The following is a 14,009-nucleotide window of genomic DNA, read 5'->3' as shown; positions in this document are numbered from 1 at the left end:
AAAAATATAAATGTCACAGCAGTAATCAAAAAAATTACATAATACACCTATTCAGAAAAACATCACTGTAAAAGAAAGTGTACTGTCTAAAATATAACTTTTAATGTAACCACTTGAGGTGAACCAAATCAAATATATAATCTTAAAATTGGACCATGCCACTTAGCGGCATTTGGCAAGCCTGTGTGGGTGAACAAACAGGTAGAATTATAGGGAATGTACTTACAGTTTGGTGTCTTCAGGGCTAACCAGCCCTGTGATGAAAGACACTAAGGGAATAAAAAAATCCCACAAAATTAGAAACTCTATACTGTACCTCAAAAATTAAAAGGCCGTCCTCCATCTATGGCGCCAGTGTCCTGGTTGGGTACTATCTCAACCCCTAGGACGGTGATTACAAGCCTCCTGATGAACTCCCCGCAATCTACCTGTTGAGGTGGGAAACGCGTAGAGGCAATCTGCACAGTGTGAACTGCGGCGATGGTATCTACATTACCGCTACGGTTCGCACCTCTTTTTTGATGGCCTTGTGTTTTGGGAAAGGGACAGAATAGGGGTAGTGTACGATAGGTAGGGATTTCTAGGGCATTGTCCCATCAATCAAGTGCCTTTTAATTTTTGAGGTACAGTATAGAGTTTCTAATATTGTGGGATTTTTTTTATTCCCTTAGTGTCTTTCATCACAGGGCTGGTTAGCCCTGAAGACACCAAACTGTAAGTACATTCCCTATAATTCTATCTGTTTGTTCACCCACACAGGCTTGCCAAATGCCGCTGAGTGGCATGGTCCAATTTTAAGATTATATATTTGATTTGGTTCACTTGCTTTTAAGTGGTTACATTAAAAGTTATATTTTAGACAGTACACTTTCTTTTGCAGTGATGTTTTTTTTTGCAAGTAAATGAAGCAGCAACCAAGCACGAACACTGCTACAAAATTCAAGGTTGGAATTGTGATCTCTTGTGATCGGTGAGACTTCTGTGTATAGGTTTAAAGGGGTTATCCATTGCTACAAAAACATGGCCACTTTCTTTCAGAGACAACACAACTCTTGTCTCCAGTTCAGGTGCGGTTTGCAATTAAGATCCATTCACTTCAATGGAACTGAGCAGCAAAACCTCTGCCCAAGCTGGAGACAAGAGTGGGGCTGTCTCTGGAAGAAGGTGGCCATGTTTTTGTAGAGCTGGATAACCCCTTTAAGGTGTCCCTGTCAGTTAGATAAAAAAACTTTTGACGTGTCAGAAAGGTACTGTATGTAAAAAATTCTGATCCGTCAGGTTGGATGACTGATGTGTAGCTATCAATGGGAGAAGGGCAGAGTAGTGCAAATCACTTCCTGGCTATCTGTGATCTCTACAGATCGGCTTTTAGGCTTAAAGAAGTTGTCTCATGAAGTTGCAAAAAGGGAAGAAGGCAGGGGTGAGCGGAAAAAAAACAAAGTAAACTCACCCATCCGCTTGCCTCTGTAGTTCCATTCCTAAGGGTCCTATTACACAGAGCGATTTTTAACGTTTAACGACTAACGATAAAAGATCGCAAACGAGATTGTTTATGGGTAACCTGAAATCGTTCACCATATTACACAGAGCGATAATCGTTATGGTGCGTTTACACAGGCAGATTTATCTGACAGATCTTTGAAGCCAAAACCAGGAACAGACTATAAACAGGGATCAGGTCAGAAAGGAAAGACTGGGATCTATCCTCTTTTCAAATCCATTCCTGGCTTTGGCTTCCAAAATCTGTCAGATAAATCTTTCTGTGTAAACACACCCTTAGAATCGTTACTATGATCGTTAATTCCTTCTGATCCCAGTGAAACAATGAACAATGTGCTATTACACTGAACGAGTAGTGGAAAAAACGCGGAACTTGAGCGAACGAATGTGGAATTACAGCGAACGATTAACGATAATTTTAGGTTCAGATCTAGATCAACGACATACGAACGATTTTTCGTTCGTTGCCTTCAATTACACAGAACAATTATCGTTTAAATTCGAACGGTTTAACGATTTTTTGCACGATAATCGTCCCGTGTAAAAGAGTCCCGCTGTCAGCTGCCAGATGTCATTTTCGCTTTGAATCCAGGTACATTACGTACCTGGCACTTCCAGCTGCAACATCATGGTCTAGCTGAGTGATTTTCCGCTAAGGCAGTCCGTGACTGCAGCAGTGTCCTGCCCCAGTCACCCATTGGCAATCAATTGCCCGGGTATGTGACGTTGCAGCTGGAAGAGCAGTGGTGAGCTGGATCTTGCTTTTTGTGTGGATGTTTAATAGCTTGTCTAAGCCTAGACTACTATAAAGTCTAAGGCTATGTTCCCACTTTGGGGGTGGGAGAGGGGGAAACGGGGCCAGATAGGTAATTAGCATACATTATAAAGTAATATAACTTTGTAATATGTGTTAAGGAAAAAAAACAGTAATTGTTTGAGTTGTCCTTTAATTATCATGATCATTAATAACAGATAGATGTTATTTGCCTCCCCCCCCTTTTTTTTTTCTTTTTTACATTGTGGGAACAGCCTAAGGCTGGGTTCACACAACATTTTTGCAGTCTATTTTTTTTATCCGTGCTATGCAAAAACAAAAAAAAAATGAAAGTAACGGATGCATTTGTGTGCATTCGTTTTAATCTATTTTTTCATTGACTTCAATTAAAAAAACAAATTAGCATACACACAAACATGGTTGACAACGTTTTTGTGTACGCTAAAAAAAACTAATGCATTTTGATCCTTTTTTTTTTTTTAAATAATGGAAGTCAAAGAAAAAACACAATGTACACAAATGCATCCTTTTTTTCCATTAAAGGGACTAGTTAAACAGACAGCAAAACTGAAGTGTGAACCAAGCCATAGTCAATAACAGTGGCAGCAAATTCCCTCACAAGCAGAAAAGAACATGTAATAGTATAATGTATTGTATGATGGAGAGGAGATACTAGACAGTCAGTCCGAGCATGAATTTCATTAATATAGGTGTTTTACCGAACAAAAAAAAAATCCATCCCAAACGGCTGACTTTTCCAGCAAATCAAAAATCCTGCAGATCTGCAGGAGGGGATCCCCCCCCCAAAAAAAAATAAAATAAAAAAAGTGTCTAGCTTCCTGACCGTCTGATATGGCCCATAGATATCTAATATGTGTTTTAACACAAATGTTTTGTCCTGTGTCACATAAGCCAGGACTCCCAGCAATGGGTTTCATTGTACTTTTCCAGCAGCTCCAGTGATGACTCCAGATGGGTGACTCTTGTCCCTGCTCCCTGTGCTGACTCACCACCTCACACCCAGCACGCTGAATTAATTAGTATTCACTTACCCATTAATACCGGATTCCTGCAGGCCAGCCGCTGAGCGCCTTGATATAATTAGTATTTGTTTTACTAATGTTTCTGGTATAATTTCAGTTGAATACAAACAAGATGTTTACCCAACAATCCCGGATTTGGCATGGATTTTATAACAATCCTTTATCATTCAAATGAATTGTTATGTGTGCTAGAAGAATAACATTGCCACAAAGTTACAGCGAGTCTAATGCTTCTACAGAGGCCGTAACTACAGGCACATGGGCACCGGGCCAGGTTCTCCGCTCGACTCACTTTCCTTTGTAATCTGCTTCCCTAAAGTACACAAAAGTCTCACAGTGCCAGAATAGATATCAACTGGAAGAAGTGACCAGTGGGCATTAGGAACATGGGGCAGTTTCATAACAATAACCAATTTCTCTCTCATCTACAAAAGAGATGCGACCTGCTATCCTGTGGGAATGCCGATTATATAAATGGACTGAAGGGTAATGTTTCTTCTTGATGACAAGTGTCAAAAACCATGCAGTCTTATAAGCCAGTAAATACTTCACTGGGCAAATATACAAAGTAGTTCTTATCCGGAAGGAAGCGAGTATGCTCTCTGTCGCCCCCTATTGGAGGCCTTGAGGTTATGGGAACAAAACTAAACATCGGGACACTTGTTATTTGCCTCTACTGTTATGGCAGATGTTGGATACATATTTGGCTTATGGTAATTATGCAGAAGAAGGGATATGGAGGAAAGGGGATTTACCCTGGTTACAGGGGTTAACCTGTTCTGCATCATTTTCAGTGGGAAGCTTTTTAGTAGTATCTCTCTGTGGCTTTCTTAGTCTGGCCAGGTTCACAACTCGATTGGGTCTTCCAAGGTCAATATTAGAGTTGATCGAACCTCGGGAAATCCTAGGTTACCACCTGCAATTCCGGGATTCAGCCTATTATCTAGGCTGAATCCCGGAATTCTAGGCAGTATTTGGGCTGTCTCCTCCTTCCCCACGGAATGGTAAGGCATCAGCAATCAAATGCGGAAGGTTCGTGAATGTTCGAGTTTCGATCGAACCTAGTCAGTATATGTCGGCAACCTCTATGTCAAGGTTTAAGAGCATTGACAGACACAGAACATATCTAGTAGTGACTATATTTGGGTAATTTCCAAATATATATGTCTGAACTGGGACTTAGAGGTGCAGTGTCTTGCATGAGGTCAAACGTATACCTGTCCATGTTAGGAAAATGACTTGAACATAGTAGCTAGCTGATAAAATCCAGCCCATAGAGGTCAGTGGGGAGAGCTCATGTCCCTTTTCGTATATGTGGGCATACATGCATTCTGACAGAATACCTATATATACATGCCATTTGGCACCTACTATTTCAATGTATAGTCTTGTGTAGGCAGTACATGAGTAGTAATCTAACACACCTTCCCGCCAATAATACAGGAATATCATTTGTAGCCTTCTCTACACAATTAGGAGAGTAAAATAATTATTTTTATGATTCACAGGTAGAGCTCATTCCTTAGGGACATTATCATTCCCCATTGTAATGTTCTATGGGGGATGAATACTAACGCAATTTGTAATTCCTGTTTTGTACTTTTAAATACTGCGGACAAACAATGAATTTTGAGTTCTAAAACTTGCCGGTTTGAAGTAACATCTGTTCAATTTTCTTCTGTAATCCCAGCTGTTAAATTTTAAAGGGGTTGAATATTTTGCAAGGCACCATTTTTGTGTAGAAAACAAATGACTGACTCAACATCTATAGTAATTGCTCACAGATAGCCTGTGTTTTTGTTGGTTTCTGTCTCATATACCACACGCTTCATCTGCAACTATATGGTCTCCTTTAGGTCCTCCATGAAATCACATTTCAGCCATGACCTCTATAGAAGTCAGTATGTAAGTGCTATTCATTAGGGTCATCAGCAACACGACAAACAAGGTTTGTGCAGGTCTGTGAACAAATGTGCTGTCACAGATGAAGGGGTCTGAGCTGACCTTTTCAGTAACATACTAAGTAGCTGTGATCAGAACACAGGGCTCCGGTGTTCCTGTTTATACAATGTGACCTGCTGATAGCTACAGCTCAAAGTGAGTGGTGGCCCAGAGGTGTAATCCCTATAGCTGCAGGGCTCCAACACTGAACAATTGTAATGCTACAGGAAGACTTCTAGTGTGAACATAAAATAAAAAAAATCAAAGCCATCAAGAGGAGCAAGAATCAGTCAAGGAAGAGCTTGCAAAAGGATCCTGTACCGTATCCTAGATTGTAAGCTCTTGTGAGCAGGGTCCTCACAATGTAATGTAATGTCTAATGTCTATGCATGCACCACCAGGCTTGTAACTAGAGATGAGCGAATTTACAGTAGGAACAAAGAAAATCGTCATTCTGTTCATCAGACTGTAGGATTTGAAGTCTGCCCCGCTCTGTGCCAATCCTCCCTAGGTCCAGTTTTCCAGGACTGGATCCATCTTTTCCCAGCACCCGGGAAGGAGAGGCGAAGACTTGAAAGCCCACAGCCTGATGAACAGAATGCAGATAGGAACAAAGCAATTTGCTCCGTTCTTACTGTAAATTTGCTTATATCTCTAATTGTAACGTGCTGTGGAATATGTTGGTGTTATATAAATACAATTATTATTACTGTATATATAGATCAGGTAATATGGTTTGTATGGATAGTCTTCTCATGGCATCATAGACATCATAGACATCATACGCCGATTTGTAACAAAGCAAAACTAAGGGCCCTATTACATGGGACGATTATCGTGCGGAAAATCGTTATATCATTTGAATTTAAACGATAATCGTTCTCTGCAATTGCAGACGATTGAAAAATCGTTTGTGTCAATCTAGATCTGAACGTAAAACTATCGCTAATCGTTCACTGTAATTCCACATTCGTTCACTCAAGTTCCACATTTGTTCACTAATCGTTCAGTGTAATTGCACATTGTTCATAGTTTTGCTGGTATCAGATGGGGTAAACGATCATAGCAATAACGATCATAACTAACAACTATCGTTCTGTGCAATATGGTCAACAATGTCAGGTTAACAATAAACAATCTCGTTTGTGATCGTTTATCGCTATTCGCTTTGTGTAATAGGACCCTAACAAGTGGTCTAATATTAGTCATTGCATGACAACACCTTCCATGTTTATATACAGTTTATGTACCTTGCTAAACTTGTATTTATGTAATGAAAAAAAAATATTCAGCTATTCCAATATACTTTTTCACCTTCTTCAATACCCCTTCTCCAGAGGACTACATTTCAATACAATTTTGGGTGCTCTCCTCAATGAGGCTTCCCTGTATATCAGTGGGTACAACTAAAATTTACTGTCTGGCCCTCCCACTACCTCCAAAGAAATAGGGTGGTGCTAAAATTCTTTATTAAAGTATAACATTTAAAAAATAGCAGGTACTGTAGATCAAATCAGGGTGGAAATCAGTGTTATGTGTTTCAAGGTTTCTGTGTAAATGAAATCACAGCCTGTATGGTAATACCTTCATCAGTGTTGACTGGTTAAAAATGATCATGTGACAGTCTATAGCTCCATTGCTCCACAGATCCCATAGGTAGATTTCTAGATTTTCAGTATGTAGATTAAGTTATATCTATCCTCCTACTGCTATGTACATGTGAGCTCCAAAACAAACAATTTCATATAAACAGTTCCAAGTAGCGCTACATATATGTGTGCAACCCCTTCTTGAGACTGGGATCCTACAACCTAAATAGTTGTGATTTAGTCACAGAATTTATATTGCCAGCCTATGTTTGAAGTTAAGTGGGTATAATGTATCATAAAATGCAATTTTACGAGTATAAATCATTTTGGGACTATGGAGTGATAGATGTGCTCAATTTAAAGTAACACTGCTTGAATACATGGTAATTATTGTGAGCTGGGATGGCAGCATTTACATAATTGTGTGGTTTAATTCCTCTGGTGCATTGGGAGCCCTGGTCCTGCCTAAAATAAACTCTCCATAAATGTTTGTTTTAATAGTGCCCTATGAGGCCCCCCCCCCCCCCCCACACACACACTTCTGTTAGATGCTGCACCAGGTCTGAGGGTTGTATTCTAGCATCACATTATGTACTTATACCAACTGAACTGAATTTTTTTTTTATACATAGTCTGTTTATGTTCTCACACTATCATTTCTTTTATTACATTTTTGTATATTATTATGGGGCTGCCATCTTGCCTAAGCTGTTAACAGCATTTACAGATATGCAGTACAGCTAGTCCCATGGACAGAGGCAAAAATAGCAGCTGTTCCATTGACATGAATGGGAAAGGATACTGGGCATAATCTGTGACCTTTGCAAATGTAATTCTTTAGGGAAAAGGAAGCACAGTGAGCTTCATGTATTGTTTTTTCTATCTACTGGTGTCAACTGTAATGCTGTAGCCCTCACTTTCCGGCAGCAGCCTCCTCCTCGTCACAGACAGAACAGAAAATCTTTGCTTACTTTTAGAATGAGTGGCGAGAATAAAAATTTCAGGATTACTATATAGATAGTAAAATTAAAAAAAATAAACAAAATAATGCATTCCAGTAAGAGACAGCCTTATCTTTACATTGGTCAGATTATTATTTTTTTTCCAGGTAAAGAACGCCATATCCACTAATTTCCTTCAACCAGCCATATGAATAAAAAGGAATTCCATCTCAAAGTGATAGCAAATCACCAGGATAACCTATATCACTATATTATAAGAGAGAAGTTGACTTTTGGGACCATGTCCGATCACAACAAAAAGTTTAGAGCTTTGTCCCCTCCATGTTTCTTTCTGCAAATTAGAAACTGCAGGGCCAGTGCTATTCACTGTAATGGGGCCTGCTATAGTTCGCTACACAGCCTTGCTTCTAGGAATGGTTTTCTAGGGGAGGAAAACTCAAAAGTATGCACCATTCTAAGGAACGACCGAACGATTTTCTTTTTATTACACTGAACGATTTGCGAACAATGTACGAACAAGCAACGATAAAAATAGGTCCAGGTCTCATTAAGCAATCAACGATTTCTCGTTTGATCGCTAACTGCTATTCCACTGAAGGATTATCGCTTAGCTCCGAACGATAATATCCCGTGGAATAAGGCCCTAAATCAGCTGCTTCTCCATCAGAGGTTGGACCCCACTAATCAGTGTTAGCATGTTAGCCAAGTGTCACCTCTTTTATTAAATGTATAATTAAATTCAGCCACTTAAGAGATATCTGTATACAATTTTAATATTGGGAGGTCAAAGTTGTATACTCTAACCTCCTTAGCTCCCCCTAGCAGTGGATGCACACAACCAGAATTGTATAAATTTAACCTTATGCAGGTGTTTTTTTCCCTTATGGGTTTGAGATATATAAAACTTTCTGATTATAATTTGCCATCAGACCCAATTGGTGCTGGACTGAAAGAATTATACTGTATACAGGTATGTATTTTCTGTTCTCGTCTCTTTGATCCGTCTACATTATAAAAAAAGATGTTTACTAGTCTATTGTGATAAATCTGCAGAAATTAGTGTTAAAAAAGATTAAAAGTTTCTCCCAATCAGGCAAACTTAAGCTGTAATTTTCCAGCTGGAGGATGCGGCACTGGATCGGTATATAACTGCTATAAAATTTGGATATGATATCACTTGCTGGATGACATCACTGATCTCTATGCCCATATAAATATTACAGATATGAAAGTAACAAACTGCTTATGGCTAACCTTGAGCCCTACACTACGGACATAAAAACAAACACAATAACATAATAAAGGGGGGGGTGGCAATAAAACCTTTTTGCTACTAATAAAATAAAGACAGCAAGGTCGTTCGGGTGAAAGCGTTAATTTTATGTCAAATTCTGTAGTGAACATACAATATGAAGATGTTAGTATCTCTGTACAAAAAAAGTATTATGGCTAAACCAGGCTTCTAACCATCTGACTTCACAATGTGCTGCAGAAGTGAAGGAGTTAAAGAGTAGAATCCCGTCATTACAACAGAACTCCACCAGGCCCATAGAACAAACAGAGTGAGAATGAACAAGCCTTGAAATGAGTTCTCAACAGCCCAATGTGTGTTATGAGTAAGGAGGCATATGTTCCAGTTTTATTTGCCATCGGAAAAAAAAAATTGCAAAGCTGCTTAAATATTTAATGTAACAGAAATGGATCCTCAAAAAAAAAAAAAATCTCCAAGACACAGGGAGAAGCTTTCGTGAAGCTTGATGGTGTTAATGCGGTTTTCTTCCCAGGAGACGGGCTCATAGGAGGCAGGGAGAACAGCTGTTTCTGCAGACACTTCCAAGCATCAGACTTTGTCTCTCGATAGGGATGCTTTTGCACAGAGCAGCTGCCACCCTCCGACAAGGAAATGAAGACCAGCAGCTTTGTGCATCCTATCTGCAGATTGTTATGAAAAGCCTTTATCACTAAGTAGGTAGTACAGAAGGCGGCCTATTTGCCAGCAAGGGTATTGTACAGGGAGGGGAAGAGCTCTCACTTTGTTCTCAAAATAGCCAACCTATTTCTTTCCACCTGTCTCACAATTTTTTTTTTTTTTTTCATGGCAATTCTTCTTTCCTTTATGTTAAAACCAGACGGGGGGAAAAAAAAATCCACATTCAATAAGAGAGTTCTGACAGGAGACTAAAAACTCTGCAGCCATGAAAACAGCGCCACCAAGAGAGCAATCTAAAAATACATATTAAAAAAAAAAAAAAAAAGTGTTGGTGAGTATTTATATATTTAGGTAGATTTAGTTGTCGTTAATATTTTAGAAGCAGAGGTGTGTAGTATTACCGCAGCTGATGCAGAACCTCACAATGTGAACTATTTACTCTCGAGAAACTGGCTTGGTGCAGCAAAACATATTGGGATAAATCAATGTCTTGCTTGACTAGCTTAAGAAATTGCCATTTGCTCTAAACGGCAGCATGCTATGCATTTCTGGCTGGCTGAGACAAAGTGAATTTTCAAGCCCTGACAACCGAGGGCACGTTAATGTAACATATGTCTGGAGGGTCAAGAGCAGTCGGCAAAAGTGCAGCTGTCCTCCTTCCCCTCCCTAGTACAGATTGCCAAGTCCAATTCTTAGCAAGAGTCTTCCTTAACATTGCATCTGACAAAAAAAGGACATTTGATCAACACAAAAGAATTTGTTTCTCTCTCACTTCGCGGCCTATTTCATTTGGGCTTCGGCCTCCTTGGACAGCGCTGGTTGGAGTGGGATCTCTGTACAGTATTAAAACATTTCGACGCAAAGACAGAATAACAGATAAGAGCTTTCTTTATAAAAGATTTCGGTTTCCAAAGATATTGTTGGGGTCGACAAAATTCTTGACAGATTGGAGCATTCCGATTCCGGTGTCTGAAATACTGTCCTTCAGCCACTGCTTTCGCAACTTGCCCACTAGAAGACAGGAAGGGATAGAGAAAAAAATTAAATAAATAAAAATAAATGCTTTGGTATACATTCATGATACAAGAAGCCAATCAATCTTATGACCATGAATGAATAAACACGGGGTGATAAATGCTTTTATTCAGAAATGAGAAATGTTTTCCTTTATTTGATTTATTGAGCCCACCAGACTATCAAGCTCATTAAGTTCGGTGTATTCCCAAAGGAAGGCTGCATTCAGCATCGCCTGCTTTCTCTGCAAACTGCAAAATGTAGATGAGGCTTAGGCGGGATTATGGGTTGCTTAGCAAATAATGAAATGGTAACCACATTTATTTCCAAAGAACTAAAATCTTAATCTAATGATCTGTTTAGAAAAAAAAAAACACACACACACACATGCAAAGAGAAAGTCAAATCGCTGTGTTAAAGTAAACTCTCCAGTGTATTCAAGGGCAAATAGCACTTAACACGATAAAAGGTAAAAATTACATCCGGGCCTTTGAGTGGTGGAGACTAATAAAACCTTAGTAAACAGGAATGAGGTCCCTAAAATATAAAAAAATTATTACAGGTATTTAAGGAAATATCATTAACAAGCACATATGAAAAAAAATATATATTTTTTTTAAATCTTTTTCCTTTCCTTTCACTTTAATTGACTAGTTTATGGGGCTCTGATCACCAGTTATGGCTTCAGTTCTTACAGAAACCATTATGTATATATGAGTGATCATTCTGTAATATATCCTGATGAATCCCATCAACTTATCATTGAACAGAGGAGAGTTCATTAGTTATAGCATGCCTTTATTTTGGGTTTACTTTACCCTTTTAGATTTTTTCATATTTACTACTAACCATTTACTAATATTTATGTACTGATATTCTATTCATTCCTCATAAGGGGGTGCAGGATTGTGTTATATATATACATACATATACACACACACACACATATATATATATTATATTATTATATATATATTTTTTTTAATCAATGATAAGGACGCTATCCTGTTCTGCACCAGTTTGCATTTATATGATATATTATGATGCAATTACTAACCTAATTTGAAAACACACACACACACACCATCAAACAACTCATCAATACACAAGTACAAAGAAAAAAAAACAAGACAAAGCAATAACACAAGAAGCCTCCATCACATCAGTACTAGAAGGGCTATTGTCAGTCTGTTTTTTGGAGAACAAGGCACTGAAACTACAGTTTATATAACTACACACACACACACACACACACACACACACACACACACACACACATATTTTTTTTAATAAAACATACATACATACATAAATATACACACATGCACACACAAATATTAACTGGAAATGGCAAATTTTGCATAACAGTATCATATTTATGCCGCTCTTTCCACAGATCTATGTTCTTTCATACACACATAAAAACTCCACTAATTCTAACTTACACATATATAGTTACTCCTTGTAAGCTATAGCTGCTGCCTGTCACATCAGTTACAATGATGGAAAGATATCTTTTCAGAGAAGTTTAACTCTGGTAGTTCTTGTGCTCAGTTCTCAGCCATCAACCTGTCAGCAGTGTAAAAAAACGACACAACCACGTAACTTTTCCAGGCGTGTTGGTTTAGGACGGCCGCCGCCATAGGGGTACTTTCTACTCCAGTCTTCTTTTTTTATTATTATTTTTTTTAACCTCTGTTATTTAACAGTTCTACAAAGTCATGTATACCCAGATATTTGCATACTCCCAAGTTTAATATAACAAATTATATTCTTCAATTGACATTTCATGGATAATTCTAATTTGAGTATTTATAGTTTTAGCGTTGAGAGTGGCGCCAGTGACAGAGGGTGCAGGTGAGCACCCAGGTCTGGTCCCGCTATTACAGTATATAAAAATCATCAGAGTTATAAATAGCATATGGTGAGTGGAGACACATTACAAATTTAACATAGGATCTTCAAGTTATGTCAAAAGTTACGTATATGGCAGATCTAAATGAACAAGCCATAAGGGGAACTATGTATAAAAAAAAAAAAAAAGTTCAGTAAATGAAAGCAACAGGTTGACGGAGAATCCGGTAAAAGTTGGGGTATTGTCTATACGGAAGTACAAGGCTGTGTTCACACTTGTGTTTGGTATTTTATTTGATAAGAAACAGGTGACCCCATACTAGAAACCCGTTGCATGCTGGACATTTACATTAGTGGGTGTGCAAGAGATCCATCGACACGATAGAACAAAGGAAAAGAAACAATGCTGGTGAGAACCCAACCTCACAATATAGGGGTACACTTTATTATATTAAAATATACATGTATACAGTCCAATAATGCAGCACATCATGTTCTTTGCAGTATATATACGGTACCCATCTAATATACGATGCACATCTAATATCTATCCATTATCTGCTAATCTACTAACTATTTAATCTCTATCTAATTTCCATCCATCTATCCTCTGCATTCACATACAGATAAACACAGATAAATCTATTACTTATTGAGCTCACTGTCGCCCATACAAACTAGTGGCGGAGCGCTTTCATGTTAATCTTCCATTTAATAAATGAGTCTATACATTGTTTCTAGTTCTCGGAGGCGGAATCATTATAGGTAGATAAAAGGCAGAAACATAATCTGCCTGCTTTTCTCTTACTGCTGCCTATGATATAGCTGCAGGGAATATGTCCTGTGGTTATAGATGCAATTGTCCTGAAAATACTTCAAACAACTGCACAAACAAGATGGAGTACATCAGAGCCACAGCGGGGTGTCCGGCAGCCAACGTGCCTGCCTGCTCATCCACCTCAGGAAATACAGCAATTCCACAAGGAAAGCAACCAACTTGCGAGCAGCCACCAAACGGCCATTGCATATTTAATGAAGTTGCTCGCCAAGTGCTGGAAAACAGAAGGTGCTTGGAGTGCATCATTAGTTCTGTCAGAGTGATAATTTACACATCTATCTTGTCAAATTTTCTATGGTTTACACTTTTACTAGAATAAATGTAACGTGCATTTGATTAGCAGAGTGGAAACAAAGAAGAAGGAGAAGGAGGGAAAGAAGCAGAAATGTCCCTGGATCTGGACAAATAATACATGATATAGGTAGAGCTATTGTCTCTGGATTGTGGGACGTCTAATGGAATGTGGCCAGAACGGCTGCAATTAACGGAGGAGCAGAAATACAATCGGCTCGTGTATTCTACAAGCTTTATATTCGCCCAGAATTAGTGTCATTGCTGGAGAA

At 38.6% G+C, this 14,009-nt stretch overlaps 1 protein-coding gene across 1 annotated transcript in view; it reads right to left on the bottom strand.

The window, feature by feature from the left end:
• Positions 1 to 9,169: 9,169 nt before the first annotated feature.
• AGPS (alkylglycerone phosphate synthase) overlaps positions 9,170 to 14,009 on the bottom strand; it is a 160,995-nt gene continuing 156,155 nt past the window's right edge. Inside the window, exon 20 of the mRNA XM_069983004.1 lies at positions 9,170 to 10,751. Coding sequence (XP_069839105.1) covers positions 10,630 to 10,751 — 122 coding nt within the window. The 3' untranslated portion in view covers positions 9,170 to 10,629. The remainder of the gene's footprint in view (positions 10,752 to 14,009) is intronic.

This window comes from Dendropsophus ebraccatus, chromosome 9 (assembly GCF_027789765.1).
Source record: "Dendropsophus ebraccatus isolate aDenEbr1 chromosome 9, aDenEbr1.pat, whole genome shotgun sequence".
NCBI lineage: Eukaryota > Metazoa > Chordata > Amphibia > Anura > Hylidae > Dendropsophus > Dendropsophus ebraccatus.
The sequence above is the reverse complement of the archived record's forward strand: the minus strand, read 5'-3'. Positions and strand labels throughout refer to the sequence as shown.